Source organism: Mesoplodon bidens, assembly GCF_964165515.1.
Source record: "Mesoplodon bidens genome assembly, chromosome: 3".
Classification (NCBI taxonomy): domain Eukaryota; kingdom Metazoa; phylum Chordata; class Mammalia; order Artiodactyla; family Ziphiidae; genus Mesoplodon; species Mesoplodon bidens.
In genome coordinates this window covers 37,667,954-37,686,042 of record NC_138178.1, presented here as the reverse complement: position 1 = coordinate 37,686,042, position 18,089 = coordinate 37,667,954, and the positions used below count along the sequence as shown (strand labels likewise).

Below are 18,089 nucleotides of genomic sequence, written 5' to 3'. Positions count from 1 at the left end.
ATGCAGGCTAATTTAGCCATTCCCCGGTTGGGGAAAGTTAGGTTCATTTTTATTTTTTAGTATTACATACAATGCTGTAGTGAATTATATATGTGCCTCCTCGTGCAAAAGGGCTCTCTCTCCACGGTAGATAGCGAATGGTGGAATTAAGGGATCTTTAATGCAATTCCTTTTAAAAGGTACCGGCGACCCCAAATTAGTAAAGTTTTTGTATTTTCTTTTAATGACTTAGTGCGGGTGAGCTGGAGCACGTCCTTATATCACAGATAGACCTGCAAATTGGAATCACCTACCCAAAGGACAGTTGACAATATTTATCAAAAGCCTTTAAAATATATTGAACATTTGACCCAGCATTTCCAGTTTTAGAATTTATAATAAGACGATGTGGGTGTGTGAAAAGATTTAGCCTCAAGAACGTACATCTCAGCAGCCTTACTACAGGGGAAAGTGGGAAGCAAACTAATTATTCCAAAATGAGAAACTGGTTAAATGCATTGATCCACATGCATATGTATGTAGAGAGACACTCCACTTTGTAAAAGATTGGAAGTATATACACCAAAATGTGAATAATAATTGTGTCTGATGGAATGGCAGCATCATAGTGTTCACCACAGGCCGGTGGAACCACACTGATCAAAACCCTGGCTCTGTCCACCACCTGTGCACCTTGGGCAAGTGTCATCATTTGTAAAACAGGCATAATATCACGTTCCTTTACTGTAAAACTAGTTTATTTCTGCTTGAAAAAAAATTCTACTTACCTAAGGCAGTTGTTACAGCACAAAAAGAGTTAATATTTGTAAGTACTCAGAGCAGTGCATGGTATATAATTGAGTACTACATAAGTGATTTTTTAAATGGTGGTGGAATTATATTTTTTTCTTACTTTAAATTTTCTAAAATAAAGTGTATTACTCTTGTAGCCAGTTTTTTTTTTCATTTAAAAGAATCCAAAGGCAATAAATATGCACTGAAACTTGACAAAATATTTCAAATGTTGAGGAGGAATACCAAAAAAAATTCTGAAACAGAAGAATAATAAGTGAGACCTAGCTCTACCAACTATTAAAACCTACTATGATAGTTCACATTGTCATTAAAGGGAGACTTATTGAAATATAATGGATAATTTAAGTATAAGTGATTTTAATATGTGATGTGGAAGACATCATACCTTGCAAGTGGGAAGGAATTCAGTAAGTGTGTTGGGATAACTGGTTAGCAATTTGAAAATAAGCAATTTAGTTATCTCCCTTCATACTCTCTCAAATTAAAGGCAGAGTGGATTACAGAGTTAAATATAAAACCAAGTAATAACTAGAATGGAAGAAAATGATAGAGAATCTAACATCTGAAAAGAGTATATAAGCTTAGAAACAATAAAAATCATAAAAAGTCAAGATATAGCTATATAAAAATTTTACGTTCGTAAGTCAATTTTTTTAATGGAAAAGTTTTTAAAATATGGCAAATGGTTATATTTAAAATATAACCGATAAACCAAAAGAACCTCCCCCCCTCAGTAATAAATGGGCAAAGGAACTGAGTAACAAATGAGGAAATACATCTAGAAAATGAACATGAAAAACAATGCTTAAGCTCACTATTAATGGGGGAAAAGGCTAATTAAAAGTAAAGTATTAACTTAAAATTAAAGTGTTATTTTTTACCTTATCAAATATCAATTTTTAAAATATTATCATACCCAAGTCTAGCAAGGGTAGCGTGAAAATAGTCCTCTCCTACCTTGCTGGTGAGATTATAATTTAGAACAACCCTTTTGGAAAGCAATTTGGCAATATAACAAGACCTTTACAGCTTCCAATGCAGGGGGCATGGGTTCAACCCCTGGTCAGGGAAGATCCCACATGCCGCAAGGCGTGGCCAAAAAAACCAAAACAAAACAAACAGAAAAAAAAAAAACCCAAGACCTTTACAAAGAATTCCTAGATTCCCAGTAATCTGACTCCTAGGAATCCATCCCTAAAGAAATAACCCCGGGGACTTCCCTTGCGGTCCAGCGGTTAAGACTTCACCTTCCAGCACAGGTGGTACAGGTTTGATCCCTGGTCCAGGAGCTAAGGTCCCACATGTCTCGCGCCAAAAAAACCAAAGATAAAACAGAAGCAATATTGTAACAAATTCAATAAAGACTTTAAAAATGGTCCACATCAAAAAATCTTAAAAAAAAACCCAAAAACCAAAATATAGTGGCGGGGGGAGGCAGGTGAGATTGAGGGAACTATGTAATTTACAATAGTTTTTGACACAGATAGCTCCAAAGAGGGATCAATTAATTACCCAAATTCTGGAAAATAATAGAGCTGTTAAGGTAGTCAATCTTAAAAACAATGACATGAAGACTAGCAATATATTGATAGGAAGTAGTTATATAACATCAACTGAAAAAGGATTATCAAATTTTATGTGTTGGTATAAAATTGCAATGACCATGTACAGAAATTGCATATTCCAAGATCGGGCCACTCCCCCACCTCCATGGCCTTGCAGGTTCTCTTCTCTTGCTGGAAAGTCCCTTTCTACCTGTCTACCTGAATTTCTTTCCATCTCCTCTGCCACTGCTATAGACTAAATCACTCTAGGCTCTCACCCCCACCACTGTAGCAGTCTCCTAGTTGGGCTCATTGCCTTCAGTTTCTCTGCAGTCAAGTGATCTTTGAAATATACAAATCAGATCTTATTACTCTCCCGGGGATCACTGACTTCCAAGGTATTAAGGATAAAGTCCCAAAATACTTAACATGCTGAAGATGCCATGCCCAACCTCCCACCATTCTCTAAGCTCCAGCCACAATGGCCTTTTCCTTCCAGGAGCCCATCCCCACCCGCCAGAGACACCAAGCCTAGCTGTTGCCCAGGGGCTCCCCCATTGACACGCTGTGCCTCCTTGTTTAGAATGGTGGCCTGCCCACATGAGCTTGCCATACCCTTTGGCCACAGTGCTTTGGGCAACAGGATGCCCTCACTGGGTGCCTCTCCCCATGTCAGTGTCCCCAGTCCTCCTCCTGTTTAACCCCTCCCCTGGCCACCACATGGTTGAGGTCCCAGCATGCTCAACAGTGAGCCAGCCCCATTCAGACACAGGACACTAGCGAGGTGGCTTCTATAGTAGCCGAGGTAAGAGAACAAGGATGTGAACTAGGAAAAGGGCAACAAGAACAGAAGAGACCCGAGGGCAGTCCAGTGACCTGTGACTTCAGCTGGCCTAAATGAAGTGTTAACCCCAAGCCTCATAGCCATACTGTTGAGCCCAGGCTCAAATATGCAGGAAGGCAAATGAAAGTTTGAACCATGATAATAATGCTGGGACCTCAACCATGAAAACCATATGAAAAAAAATGGACATAATAATCACATGTGCCCCTTGGGATTGTTGTGACAATTAAGTAAGATACTGGAAGTGCTTGGCACAAGTAATAGAACCAAGAGGCACTCAACAGTCAGGGACTATAATTATCATCATGGAAAGCATCTAGTGCTGTGTTTGACACATTAGGGGACTCCATAATTGTTAGTTTACTACCACCCCTCTTTTCCCTGAGAGAAGCAGGATCCACATTCCACCAAGTCCCTACCCATTCTTAGGACGTGTAGATTTCAACTCCAGGTCTCTTCATGGATGTGGGTGTGGGTATACTACCCAGCAAGGCAATGTTCATGACCAAAAATATACGGCTTTCTTCTTATAGGGAGGCTGCCCAGTTTATACCTAATAATAACACAGTCGGTGTAGAGGAATCCTTCCTGAAGATTTACTCATTCGTAAAAAGTTCTCAAGGTACAAAACAACAAGAAAAAAGGTGTTGTCCAAAATGTGGCCTGGCAGAATGAGTCAGAGAGATGGAGACCAGCCGGCCACACCTGTGAATGCTCTCAGCCTCCCTGAAAAGAGCATTCCCAGGAAAGCCGCCAAAGGAGGTCAAGAGACAGGAACCCCCAGGGTGGCAGAGAACCAGAGGAGGAATAAAGAACTGGCAGCTCTGGGGACTGAAAAGGGCACAGGGGACAAGGAGGCTTGAGCAGGAGGGCAGAGACTACAGCACAGAGTGCTGGGGAGGAGGGCAATTGCAGAAGGAAAGCAGGAAATACAACAAGGACAGAAGAAGAAGTCCCCGCTAACTTCTCCTCTGAGCCACTCTGCATGCAGATGAGGGATTTCCCACCAGTTCTGCACCAAAACCAGGTCTAGTTCTTCTGACTGCCCTGGGGGACTTGCCCCCTGCCTGCCTCCAGAAACAAGGCTGCCACTCAGGGTGAGGGCCACCATGAAAATGTCTAGGAAGGCTAGACTCACATCCAGGGAAGGACCCTCCATGAGCCACAGGCTGGGGCCCCACGTCTAACGTCAGGGTCTTGCATTTGATTTTAGCAGAGCTTGTTCAAAGGGTATTCCACAGTGGCTGTAGGGAAGAACCAGGTAAGGCTTGGCAGACCCGCTCTCTCGAGCTCCAGAGTGAAAGTTGATGGAAGAAATGCTCAACAGTGGGCCCCGGAGGCACCATCTCTCACTGACCTCAGTCGTCCTAGAGGTAAAGTAAAGAGATATGAACAGAGCACATTTCATAAAAGTCTTCTACCGTCATCAGACAAACAAGGGTTCGATTGAGTAGTACCAGTGGGGCCCGCGGCTACCTGCCTTGGCCTCACCTCATTAGTGTTGGCCCAGGAAGCCAGCCTGGCAACTCCAATTGTTTTTTAGTCCAAGACTCACTCTATTAAGACAAAAGAGAATCCACTCTCTCTATCTGCCCCTGCTTTCTCTGGCAAATATCATCATCCTCATCACCTAGATAAAGAGCCCGTTTTTCTGAGACTTTGTTTTAAACATTCAATCTGGGGCCTTTTGACACCAATTCAAATCTTCAGGTGAGGGCTTCCCTGGTGGCGCAGTGGGTGAGAGTCCGCCTGCCGATGCAGGGGACACAGGTTCGTGCCCCGGTCCGGGAAGATCCCACATGCCGCGGAGCGGCTAGGCCCGTGAGCCATGGCTGCTGAGCCTGCGCATCCGGAGCCTGTGCTCCACAACGGGAGAGGCCACAGCAGTGAGAGGCCCGTGTACAGAAAAAAAAAAAAAAAAAAAAAAAATCTTCGGGTGAAATATACCGCAAAATACCAAATCAACTGTGAGTAGGCTGAGGATCAACTAGGAAGCTGAACTTTGGGCCAAAATAACTATTAAGGACCAGGTCAGCCATTTTCCAGCCACTCTGGGCAGGGAGCCCAGAACAAAGGGGGGAAAAATGCTCATTCAGCTGCTCAACATGGCTAATGTATTCACTTGAAGTAGAAATGTTTGGAGCCTTAATGGAATTAAGTCTCCTTGGCTCCCCTCTGCGCTCCCTTCTTTCCATCCCTTGCTTTCATAAATCTTGGGGGCTCTCTTGTTGATTGGCACAGTTCAGACCCACCAAAAAGAAAGGTCCCTTCATACCTTGAGGGAATTTTCCTGATGCTAACACACTCTCAGGAATTCCACCAAAGCTGGGGAGTAAAGTTTATGCTGCTGTCCTACACCCAACCACAACCAGCGCATACAAAACTCCTGCCAGGAGATGAACCACACCAACGCCAGGTCCACGGTTATCTCCCTGGACCTACCCACTCCTCGTCCTCGGCGCCGTCCCCCTGCTCTCGGGTCTCCACTGCAGCCCCCTCTGAAGACTTTTGGGCCATGATGTTGTCTGTCCAGGATGCCCCCATCTTCCCATCACCAGCAAAATTACACTTGGTCACTGTTCCAGCCTCGAGTTTGGCTAATGAATCTGAAAGGAGAAGTTGAAGGCCTCTCTCCGTGTGGCAGAAACATAGTGGGGGCTGGCCCATTCTGCTGGGGTCCCCTAGGCCTGAGTGTGCTCAGGGAGGCCCTGGATGGGACCCCCAAGGCAATGGATAGGAGAGGTCACCCATAGGTACCATGAGATTGGGCAGCACTCCAGGGTCCAAAGTGTCCAGGCTATTGGCCCCAAGGCACTTGTCCAGGGACTTAGGAATAAATCTCAAGGGGTCTTGTCCACGGGGAGGCCAGATGTGGCCTGCTCCATGAACTCAAAGCTGGAGGGGTGGGTAAGCCTCGGACAGGAGGCCAGGAGCCCCCACAGGCCATATAGGAGCATCAGGCCACAGTGAGGGCTGCACTGCTCACCCAGGAAGGGGCCATCGCCTCGAGTTTTCAGCCGTACCCCAGCCCCCAGCTCGAGCTCCACGGCCTCCATCTCTGACTCAGGCATCCAGAATGCCACTGTCTGGTCGGGGGTGAGGCTCTCCGTCAGCGCAAGCAGCTCTGGCTTGTTCACCAGCCCCTTCAGCGCCTCAGGCGTGAGTCTGTCGGTGTTCCCCTTGGCTTCCACCTCTGCAGGCACACAGCACGAGACAGTCATTACCACTGTAATAGCAAGCACTCTAGGAGGGCTTTTTAGGAGCCAGGTGAGGCCTCAGTGTTGTACACGCTCACAACCACCTGAAGGTGGGGGCTCTGAGTTCCCATCCTGCCAGTACTCAAGGAACGCATCACAGAGGAGTTATGGCTATGGGCTCTGGAGCCAGGCTGGCTGGTGCAAATCTGCTTACATGCTGTGTGACCACAGGCAAGTTACTTAACCTCTCTCTGTGCCTGACAAATAAGGATAAAAGAGGTACCTACCTGATGGGACTGACGTGACGTGTGAAAGAAATATCGAATGCACGTAAAGCACTTAGCATGGGGCCTGGCACTCAGCAAGTGTCAATGTTTTTACTATCCCTATTCACAGATGAAAAAACTAAGGCTTAGACAGGTTAAGTAATTTGCCCAAGGTTACACAGCTAGTCAGTGGAGGAGGCAGGATTCAAGCCCTTCACACAACTCTGACTTCCCACTGAGACCCCAGTGACCAGGCAGGGTTCTCTCTGGGCTCTCAGGGACTCCCTGGCTGGGGTGGGGTCTGCTGGAACCAGCAGCAAACTTTGGTGGTCCTCATACTCTCTACTGGCCTGCTCATCCTGGCTCGGGCAGAGCGCAGAGGCTCAGGGAAGGTTCCAACAGCCTGTCACCCGCCTACCCTGAAAGTCCCAAATCTGCTAATCCCAGGGCGGGGCAGCATGGAGCGGGGAGTCCCGGTCCCAGACTAAGAAGTGAGGCCTTGCAGCGCTGAGAGTATGGCAACCCCAGTGCCGTCACTGGCTGCCTTCCCCACACTGATACCCAGGCGGCCGCGGGTCCCGAAGACCAGTCCATGCTCCATTTGTGGTGTAAAACCTCTGCCCAGCTCCATCAGGGACGCCTTCTGGGACTCCCTAGACACTTTGCTCAAACAGAGAACTTTCTCCTCAACCCTCACCCTACCCACTGTCCCCCAGACAAGCCACCTCATCTCTTACTTCGCAAGATAACAGAAGCCAGAGGTGGGGCCACCACCTACCTGTCCAGTTACCTAGAACCGCAAGAAAACTCTCCTCCTTCCCATCTGTCTCAGAGGACGAGACGTCTCCCCTCCTGCCTCAGGCCAGCTCACCTGGGCCCCAGACCCCACCCCCTCCCACCTCCTCCAGGACTTGCTTCTCCTTCTCCTCTCTTGGATCTTTCCTTACCACCTTCCCGCATTCCGGCTCTGGCACCCACTACTCTAGACACTGTTCACCCCCTACCAGTCACTGGGGAGCATGTCACTGTGAAGCCACTGGATGCTCCGCAGTCCCAACTTAACTGGGCCTTGGGCACCGCCTGACCCCATTGCTACTCCTCACCCCTGGGCTTCACTGGACTTCAGAGACACACACCTGCCCCATCCCGCTCAGACCCCGCCGGCGTTCCCTCCCCTGCTCCTTACAAGGCTCCTTCCCTGTCCACCCCCGTTGTTGCTGTTCCCCGGGACAACTTCCTGGGTGACTCTGTCCACTGGCACAGCTTCAATACGACCTGTGTGTGATGACTCCGAAATAGCTGCTGCCAGCCCAGCCCTCTTCCTGGGTTCTAGAACTGTACCAAGTCCCTAGTGTACATCTACCTCTACCTGGAAGCACCACCACGTGGCTAATGCCATGTGTCCCAAACAGATATCTTCTCCCCAAACCTCCTCCTCTTGCACCCCCATCCCCCAAACCTGGCACCTGAGCCCGAATCCTGGGGTCATCCCTGACTCCCCCATATCCAAACAAACACCAAGGCCATGGTCCCTCCTCTATCTTGAGTCTGCCCAGTCTCTCCATCCTCACTGACCAGTCCTTAATCCTGGGCCTCTCATCTCCCTCCTAGATGCCATCATGGCCTCCTAACAGCCTCCTGGTCTCCAGTCTCTTCACTTCCCCAGGGATTTTAAAAAGCAAATCTGGACTTCCCTGGTGGTGCAGTGGTTAAGAATCCACCTGCCAATGCAGAGGACATGGGTTCGAGCCCTGGTCCGGGAAGATCCCACATGCCGCGGAGCAACTGAGCCCGCGTGCCACAACTACTGAAGCCCGAGCGCCTAGAGCCTGTGCTTCGCAACAAGAGAAGCCACTGCAATGAGAAGCCCGCACACCACAATGAAGAGTAGCCCCCGCTCACTGCAACTAGAGAAAGCCCGCATGCAGCAACGAAGACCCAACGCAGCCAAAAATAAATAAATTTATTTTAAAAAAGAGCAAATCTAATCATATCACTCACCTAACTTAAAACCACTCACGCAGAGCTGCCCTGAACCCTCGACTGAGTGCCCTCTCTGCAGGGCTGCTCTTCACCTGCGGGAGCCCTCAGTTCCCAGAATGCCCTTGGCACCCTGCCCCCTCTCTGAAACACCCTTCCAAGCCCTGGCACCCTGCTGATACCTGCTTGTCTTTCAGGATCCAGTACTGGCATTCCCTCCTCCAGGGCACCTTCCCCAACTGCGCCTCCCTGGGCTCAGAGCCCCCGCTAGGGCTCCAGTCATGGCCTGTCCATCTCCTCTACCAGCCTGAGAATGGCTTGTGTGCAAGTCCAAGTCTTGCTCGTCCCTGAACCCTCAGCATGCAGCTCAGGGTCTGGCACATGGTGGATTCTCATTAAATGTTCAGATACTTAATAAGCAACTGAAAGCATGAATGGATAAAATGATAGAGGGATGATGAGTACCCACTCAACCTCCAAACTTTCTCACACAGGGCAGACAGCAAGGAGGTCCTTCTCCAGCCAAAACTGGGAAGAGGAATAAGATCACAAAGGGTGCAAGAACGAAGTGAGCATTTTGGCAGGAAAATGGAGGCCACCTGGCCTGGGCTCTGCACTAAGGCAGGTTCATGGACGATTCTGCCAGACTGCAGGAGATGGCAGGGGCTGGGAAGGCACCCAGGTCCTCAGCACTGAGGTAGGGCACCGGGGATCCTCTGAGTGAATGGGGGGCAGGAAGAGTCCAGCCAGGGGCCCCTCAGGCCAAACGTGGGCTTCAAGGCCGACCATGCTGAGAAGACACTTTCTAGGGACCAAGAGACCTCTAGAGACAAAGGAAGACCACAGTGTACCAAGGCTCTGAGGGAGAAAGGGCGAAGGGTACCTACTGTAGGATGACATGAGGAAGCCTGTGTTCACCTTCCTGGTGGCGCTGAAGTTGGGCTCGATTTCATTTCCCTTGGGGTCGAACTTACGGCAATGGGCGTGACTAGGCCGGATATACAGCACGTAGTAGCGCTCCTGGGGCCAAGCACAGAGAGAGTGAGGGGCTGCTTCATTCCCTTCAGCCTCCAACACAACACACACTACCCACGTGCTCCAGTTGCAGCCCCCCCAACCTCACTCTCTACCCCAGAATCCCACCCCACCTCCAAAAGATATTCAAGCTGGCCACAGGCTCCCACTCCCAATATTCATTCATTCATTCATTCATTCATTCATGTGTTTAGTAGAGCACTTGCCACACATAGTGAACCATGGCTAGACGTCCATGAGAGGGTGGGCTCAGAGCCTGACCCCAGGGCCTCCACATGTCAGAGGCAGAAAGAATATACAGAAAACCATAACCCGAGCACCAAGGAGCCCAAATACCATGAAGCAGGAGCAGAAGCAGCCAAGATGCCATGGAAAGGGCACTGAAATGGAGTTCTGAATGAGGACAGCCACTGTGCCTCTTCCAACAGATGTGAGTCCTGGAGCAAATCACCTCTAGCATCAGTTTCCCCTGTTGCCTGGAGACAACGTGATGTCTGCTTTCAGGCACGTTGTAAGGGTTCAAGGAGCAAGCACAGTATAAAGCATGAAATGTGCTGTAAATGCTCTTTGCCAGCTATCCTAATCAAAACAGGAGACTGACGACACTGTAGATCAACTATACATCAATAAAAATTTTAATAAATAAATATTATAATAACACACACACAAAACAGGAGATTAAAGAAAAGGAAACCACTTTCTGGGAGAAACAGAGAAGGCAAGGTCTCAGAGTGGGGAGACACCTGCAACTGTGGGATAAGGGTGTAGGAAGAATATTAAGAGCCTGGACAAGTACATAAAATAAAAGTCAAGGTCCTGTGTGGATGTTTGAGCAATGCAGGGCCCTGAGAGGTCTCATGGGAGTCCAGGCTGGGGAAGAAAGTGGGGGATCAGCCTTGAGTTGGCATTTGGAGTTTGCATTTTATGTGGTAGACTAGAAGGAATCCTGAAAGGTTTTTGAACAGCAGCGAGACCCTGAGAGATGTCTTTCAGGAGACAAGCTGGCAGCAGGGCAGGAATGGGCGCTGGGTGCAGCCAGAAGGCAGGAGAGGGGGTGCAAGGTTTAGTCAGGACAGGCTGAGTTCCTGAGGGCCCATGTGAGGTGAGCAGACATGGAAAGAGGAAGGGAGGGGAGGGGGAAATGGTCAAGGTAGGAGGCCTGCAGGACTAGGCATTACTCACCTGGGGGAGAGGGGAGGGGAGACAGTGGAGGTCTGCAGGCTGGTGGTCGGGGGCGTCTAGTGCACTCTCATTAGGAAAGAAGGAGTTGGAGAAGGCAAGTTTGGAGAGGGGCTGGAGAACACCCTGCCTGTGGAGGACGGCCGAGGCAGGCCAGCTCCACTCAGCTACTGCTGGGCTCTCCTGGGCAGGCTGGCTAGGGCTCCAGACTGCTGTGCTCAGCCTGCTGACCTGCGTGCTAAGGAGGGGAGGGTGCAGCAAAAAGCATCTCTTGACCTGAAACTAGTGCTGAGCAGGAGCCGAGGCTGTTCACATGGGGTGTGGGTGAAAAAACAGCTGTGTGTAGCCCCAGGCCTCTGGCCTGCCTCAAGAAGGGATTTAATGAGCTCGGTTCTACAGATCAAGGAGATAAGGTGGTCAGCACATCTGGGTGGGGTTATTGGGGGGTGTGGAGATTTAGAATTGGTGCTCAGGAAAGAAACACTGGCTAGTACAGGATGGAGAATGCCAGGTGTGTCCATGGACATCTGAGATGGGCAGGCGATAAAGGGCATAACCCCAGGAGGCTGAGAGGACAAGAGAAGGGCATGGACATGGGAACCGAAGCCCCGGGCAACGTGGACTTCACACTCAGGCTGGAAACAAAGGTCCAGAACTCAGCAACCCTCCTCCCACCTCAACGCTCTCACACCCCTACATACGTGGAGGTCCAGGTCCACACCAGTGACCTGCTTTATAAAAATCCAACATTCCAAAACACCCAGCCACACAGTGATATTACAAGATGTGGAAGGGGGGCTTCCCTGCTGGCGCAGTGGTTGAGAGTCCGCCTGCCAATGCAGGGGACACGGGTTCGTGCCCAGGTCTGGGAAGATCCCACGTGCTGCGGAGCAGCTGGGCCCGTGAGCCATGGCCACTGAGCTTGCACGTCCGGCGCTTGTGCTCCGCAATGGGAGAGGCCACAACAGTGAGAGGCCCGCGTACCGCAAAAAAAAAGATGTACAAGGGAATTCCCTGGTGGTCACATGGTTAGGACTCCGCGCTTCCACTGCAGGGAGTCAGGGTTCGATCCTTGGTCAGGGAATTAAGATCCTTCAAGCCTCGCAGTTCAGCCAAAAAGAAAAGAAAAAAAAAAAAGATGTGTAAACCCATACTAAGATATTCACCACTTGGCAAATGCAGGCACTTCAAGGCGCCTTCTAACAGTAAACTCCAACAGTGCATTTAAAGTAATTCAATTTTAAACAATTCAAAGTACACACGACTTCCCAGCTACAGAGCTGGTACCCCTAAAGGGGAAGGTCACTGTTGACCTTGCACCCACATCGGCAGATAACTTCACTCTGACCTTGTCCATCAGGTCCGGAGGCAGTAGGAACCACCAGGCCAGAGGACAGGAGCTGGGCCTTCAGCCCCAAATAAAGAGCCACTCATCCTGCCTACCCAGCAAGCTTCCCAGCACTCTAAATTTGTTCCATCAGAAGGTGACAGGACCTCTTCAGAAGGGAGGCCTTCCAGCCCACTCAGAGCCCACAGCCTGAGTCCTAAACCACTCACCTCACCCTTTCCTGCTCTCAGCCCTCCCAGTCCTGGCCCCAAACACATCCCTTGGGTTTAGGGCCTGGTCTGTCTTCTCGGCAAGAACCCAGGCCCTCCCATCGCACCCAGCACAGCCCTAACTGATCTCTTCCATCTGTCGCCCCTTTTGGCTGCTAATCTCCCAACCAACCTCCCCCACCTGCCCTGTGAGCCCCTCAAGGAAAGAGCTGGATCCCAAGTCTTGGCACTGGCAGAGCCAAGCAGAGAGATGCTTTGGTGGGTGAGGACCCTGAAGCCAGTGCCCTGCGGGTGCCCCCAGGGAAACATCCTCACCTTCCTGCCATGGGCATCCAAGATGCTGTGCCGAGATACATCGACCAGTTCTCCTTCCAGCAGGACGCCATTCCCCCTAAGGATGAGAGAGAATGAGGGCTCAACTGGTTCTGTCAGTCCTCAGGCAAGAACCACAAGTGCAGTGGCCCAGGTCAGGGTCTGCACTAGGACAGAAGCAAGTCCCAGGTGTGTCTCCCATTTACCTGGTCCCTGGGCATGCAGCCCCTTTCTCTGGGCTCCCACACTGGGCCTCCACTCCTCTGAGGGTCCCAAAGGCTGCGGCACCATCGGAGGGTAAGAATGAACATTGACAGGCTGCAAGACTGAGCCATGGCCCCTCCTGCAGGGGGTTACTGTAACCAGAGCCTCAGTCTTCTTATCCACCAAATGGGAGAGTAATAGCCACCTTACACTGCTTCTATGACAATGACATACGATCATGTATATGAAGGCGCTTTGTAAACTATTAAGTGTTTACTAAATATAAAGGACTTAACTTTTTTTTTAACATCTTTATTGGAGTATAATTGCTTTACAATGGTGTGTTAGTTTCTGCTGTATAACAAAGTGAATCAGCTATATGCATACATATATCCCCATATCCCCTCCCTCTTGAGTCTCCCTCCCACCCTCCTTATCTCACACCTCTAGGTGGTCGCAAAGCACAAAGCTGATCTCCCTGTGCTAACCAGCTGCTTCCCACTAGCTATCTGTTATACATTTGGTAGGGTATATATGTCAATGCTACTCTCTCACTTTGTCCCAGCTTACCCTTCCCCCTCCCCGTGTCCTCCAGTCCATTCTCTACATCTGTGTCTTTATTCCTGTCCTGCCCTTAGGTTCATCAGAACCATTTTTGGGGGGGGGGGGATTCCATATATTTGTTTTTCTCTTTCTGACTTACTTCACTCTGTATGACAGACTCTGGGTCCATCCACCTCACTACAAATAACTCAATTTCATTTCTTTTTATGGCTGAGTAATATTCCATTGTATATATGTGCCACATCTTCTTTATCCATTCATCTGTCGATGGACACTTAGGTTGCTTCCATGACCTGGCTATTGTAAATTGTGCTGCAATGAACATTGTGGTACATGACTCTTTTTTTAAAAATTATTTTATTTATTTATTTATTTTTGGCTGTGTTGGGTCTTCGTTGCTGCGCGCAGACTTTCTCTAGTTGCAGGGGGCAGGGGTTACTCTTTGTTGTGGTGCGCCGGCTTCTCATTGTGGTGGCTTCTCTTGTTGCAGAGCACGGGCTCTAGGTGCGCGGGCTTCAGTAGTTGTGGCACGCGGGCTCAGTAGTTGTGGCTCGGAGGCTCTAGAGCGCAGGCTCAGTAGCTCTGGCGCACCAGCTTAGTTGCTCCACGGTATGTGGGATCTTCCCAGACCAGGGCTCAAACCTGTGTCCCCTGCATTGGTAGGCGGATTCTTAACCACTGCACCACCAGGGAAGCCCCATGACTCTTTTTGAATTATGGTTTTCTCAGGGTATATGCCCAGTAGTGGGATTGCTGGGTCATATGGTAATTCTTTTTTAGTTTTTCAAGGAACCTCCTTACTGTTCTCCGTAGTGGCTGTATCAATTTACATTCCCACCAACAGGGCAAGAGGGTTCCCTTTTCTCCACACCCTCTCCAGCATTTATTGTTTGTAGATTTTTTTTTTTTTTTTTCTGTACGCGGGCCTCTCACTGTTGTGGCCTCTCCCGTTGCGGAGCACAGGCTCCGGACGCGCAGGCCCAGCGGCCATGGCTCACGGGCCCAGCCGCTCCGTGGCATGTGGGATCTTCCCGGACCGGGGCACGAACCCGTGTCCCCTAGCATCGTCAGGCGGACTCTCAACCACTGTGCCACCAGGGAAGCCCTGTTTGTAGATTTTTTGATGATGGCCATTCTGACCGGCGGACTTCACTTTTATATTTCACCAAATTTTTGTTGGGGGGGGGGCGGGGTATAAGCTGCTATAAAGTATCTTCCCTTTGCACCTGTTTTAAAGCACTTTCATATTCCTGTTCTCATTCGTATCCACTTTAGAAGTGGAGAAACCCAGACTCAGAAGTTTCGTGAGGAGCCCAAGATCGCAGGGTCCCTCACTGAGAGGAACTGGACCCCCGCTTCCCAATTCTAGTTTTCATAAAAGCAGAACCTGGGGACTTTCTTTTCTGGAACCACGGAAATGGGAGAGGGGTGGGGGCAGCTGAAGGGATGGGGATGAAAAGTGAAAACTCCCTGGACCTTACTTGCCCCTACCGCCCCCCGCCCCTTACGCCCTTCATTCTTTAGTGTTTGTAATTGCAAATGGAATGGTCCATTCGTTCTCATGACCTCGGCGTCCTTGATGGCAGGGCCTGGCCCTCCGGATCCAACACGCCCTCCAGACAGGCCCTGCCCCTCCCCCAGCCCTGCCAGGCCAACTCCCACCCGCTGTTGCCGTCCAGCAGGACACTGTCCCTTCCGGAGCGATGTGCAGCCTGTGCAAAGGCCTGAAGGCAAGGCAGCGGGGTGAAGCTTAGAGTCACCGGGGTGGGGTTGAGACAAAGGCTGACGTGAAGTAAGCATCGCCTTTTGAGCCCTGCTTGGGAGTCGGGACCGACCCTCGGTGAGCTTTACGCCGATCAGTGTCTCAGGGGGGTGCGCTCCCAGGGGAGCGCAGGGAGGAGCGGTCTGGAGGCCAGGGAGGTCTTTGGCGAGCCCCGCCTTTCCTCCCAACCGCACCCGACCCCGCTAACGCACCCCCTCCCCCTGCCAACCAGGGAGCCCGGATTCAAAGCTGAGCCTCGGGAGCCAACGGAGGCCCGGCCCGGGAGGCGGTGGGGAGACGCGGGCGGAGCCTACCCCTGGTGGGCGGCGGGGTCCCAGACCCCGGGCACTCGCGCGCTCTGAACCGCCTTGTTCCGGAGGGCGCTGTCGTGATAGATGCGGCTCATTCTCCCCACGGCCGCGGCGCCCTCAAGACCTGGCGCAAGAAGCCTGGACGCGGGGCTGGGGGCACCGCGAGGTGGGGTACAGCTAGGGGAAGCGCCGGGAGGAAGCGCGGAGACCAGCAATTCCCTGCTGCAGATCCGGGAGCTGCGCGGCCCGGCCCCGTTCGTTCCCGCGCGGGATTTAAAGGGGCCGAGCCCCATTCCTGCCCGCGGGACCTTGCTTGGCGGGAGGTGGGCTTCCCTGAAGACTCGGCTGGGACCTTAGCCCCGGGGGTGGGGGTGGGGAAGGGAGCCACTCCCTTCTCTTTCTCTCCCTCTTCCTTGTTACTAGTAGGAGACCCCTGCCCCACACACGCACAAAGGGGAAATTGAGGCCCAGAGAGCCTATAGGGTCAGCTCTGAAAGGATGAGTTTCCAGAGAGCAGGAATGGGAAAAAGGGAACAGCCCTCAGGGACGGCAGGGTGCTAAGTACAGAGCTGCTCTTTATGCCCGCGCGCGAGGTCGCACAGTGGCTGAGGGAGGGGTTCCAGGGATCTGTAAAGAAGGAGCCTGGTCTTGGGTGTCAAGATCTACGGCCTAACAAGGTTGGAATCCCAGCTGTGTGAGCTTGGGCAAGTTCCTCAACCTCTCTGAGCCCGTGCTTCCTCCTCTGTAAAACGGGGTCAGTATCAGAGGGGTTGTAAGGATTTAATAAACTCACTCTAGAAAGGAGCATTGCCCTTCGCCGTCTTCCCGCACAGTTCTTGGACCCCTTCCCAGCTCCCTACTGCCCTTTGCCCAAGTATATAACAGTCTAGGGATGCATTTCCCAAGCCCGGGTGCAGGGATCTGTCTTGCCCCCGGGATTGTTGAGAGCCTTGGTTCTTTTGTTTGACTCCTTTGTGGCAAACCCTGGGGCAGGTGGGCCCATTCATGGAGTCGAAGTGTAGCCTCTGGGGGAGACTTCAAAGGGGAGGTGGCCAGGTTAGATACCTGGGGGCCCAAGCTGAGCTGTCAGTGGTAGAAGAAGCACCCCCTCCACCCACACATTATGACTTTTGTGCATTTTTGGCATTTTTGTTTTCAAGGGCTCCCTCCTCCATAAAAAAAGTCTTTAAATTATATTTTATGACTGGGTTGACATAAAGATGAATATATTAATATAAAGACATTTTCTTTGGCCTAAAAATTCTTTTTTTTCTTCTGATTTTAAAAGAAATTAATATATTTTCCTGTGCCTTAGGCATCGTGTCTAATGGATTAGTCAGCCCCACCCCTATCTGGCCTACCTGGCTGCTCCCTAAATTCTAGGAAGGAAGGATGTAGAAGACCCTCTGGGCAGAACTGTCCTTTGGCTCTGTCTCTTCAAAATTCCCCAGGCTGATATAAGGAACTCTCATAACTCAATAGAAAAAGAAAAAAAAAAAACACGATAAAAAAAAAATGGGCAAAGGAACTGAATAGACGTACAGAAGACATACAGATGACCAACAGGTATATGAAAAGCTGCTCAGCATCATTAATCATCAGGGAAAACCTCACACCTGTTAGAATGGCTATTATCAAAAAAACAAAAGGTAAGTGTTAGCAGGGATATGGAGAAAAGGGAACACTTGTACAACATTGATGGGAGTGTAAATTAGTACAGCCACTATGAAAAACACTATGGAAGTTTCTCAAGAAATTAAAAATAGAACCACCAAATGATTCAGCAATTTCACTTCTGGGTATATGTCCAAGGGAATTGAAATCAGGATGTCAAAGGGATATCTGCACTCCCATGGTCCTTTCACAATAGTCAAGACATAGAAGCAAACTAAATGTCCATCAGTGGATGAATGGAAAAAGAAAATGTGGTATATGCATACAATGGAATATTATTCAGGCTTAAAAAAAGAAGGAAACCCTGCCAATCTGCAACAACATGGATGAACCTGGAAGTGAAAGAAGCCAGACACAAAAAGACAAATACTGCATGATCTCATTTACATGAGGAATCTAAAATAGTCAAACTAGTAGAAGCAGAGAGTAGAATGGCTGCCAGGGGCTGGGGGCGAGAAATGCACAGGTAGTAGTCAAAGGGCACAGAATTTCAGGTGTACAAGATGAATAAGACCTAGACATCTGTATAGTAGAGTGCCTGTAGCTAACAATATTGTATTATATACTTAAACATTTACTAAGAGGACAGTTCTTATGTTAAGTGTTCTTACACACACACACACACACACACACACACACACACACTAATAATAAAGAAAGAAAGAAGGCTTGGGACTTCCCTAGTGGTGCAGAGTTTAAGACTCTGCACTTCCAGTGCAGGGGGACTGGGTTCGATCCCTGGTCAGGGAACTAGATCCCACATGCCACAACTAAGAGTTCACATGCTGCAACTGAGGAGCCCACCTGCCACAACTAAGATCCAGAGCAACCAAAGAAATAAATAAAGTATTAAAAAAAAAAGAAG

At 49.9% G+C, this 18,089-nt stretch overlaps 1 protein-coding gene across 1 annotated transcript; it reads right to left on the bottom strand.

Moving 5' to 3' along the window:
• Nucleotides 1–3,757: 3,757 nt before the first annotated feature.
• Nucleotides 3,758–15,795, bottom strand: LOC308613763 (arpin). Its single transcript, XM_081227766.1, has 6 exons — nt 15,554–15,795; nt 12,713–12,788; nt 9,514–9,646; nt 6,170–6,376; nt 5,626–5,789; nt 3,758–4,550 (listed from the first exon to the last, which is right to left on the bottom strand). The coding sequence occupies exons 1-6, from the start codon at nt 15,643–15,645 to the stop codon at nt 4,542–4,544; spliced, it is 681 nt and encodes a 226-aa protein (XP_081083892.1). The 5' UTR covers nt 15,646–15,795; the 3' UTR covers nt 3,758–4,541.
• Between the last annotated feature and the right edge of the window lie 2,294 nt (nt 15,796–18,089).

Bases quoted from the DNA above. Each gene is read 5' to 3' on its own strand.
- LOC308613763 (XM_081227766.1), bottom strand. From the start codon at position 15,645: ATGAGCCGCATCTATCACGACAGCGCCCTCCGGAACAAGGCGGTTCAG. The intron at 6,377-9,513 runs GTAGGTACCCTT...GTGTGCCTGCAG, and splicing joins CTTCCTCATGTCATCCTACA to AGGTGGAAGCCAAGGGGAAC. The intron at 5,790-6,169 runs GTGAGCAGTGCA...TTCTCCTTTCAG, and splicing joins AGGCGATGGCCCCTTCCTGG to ATTCATTAGCCAAACTCGAG.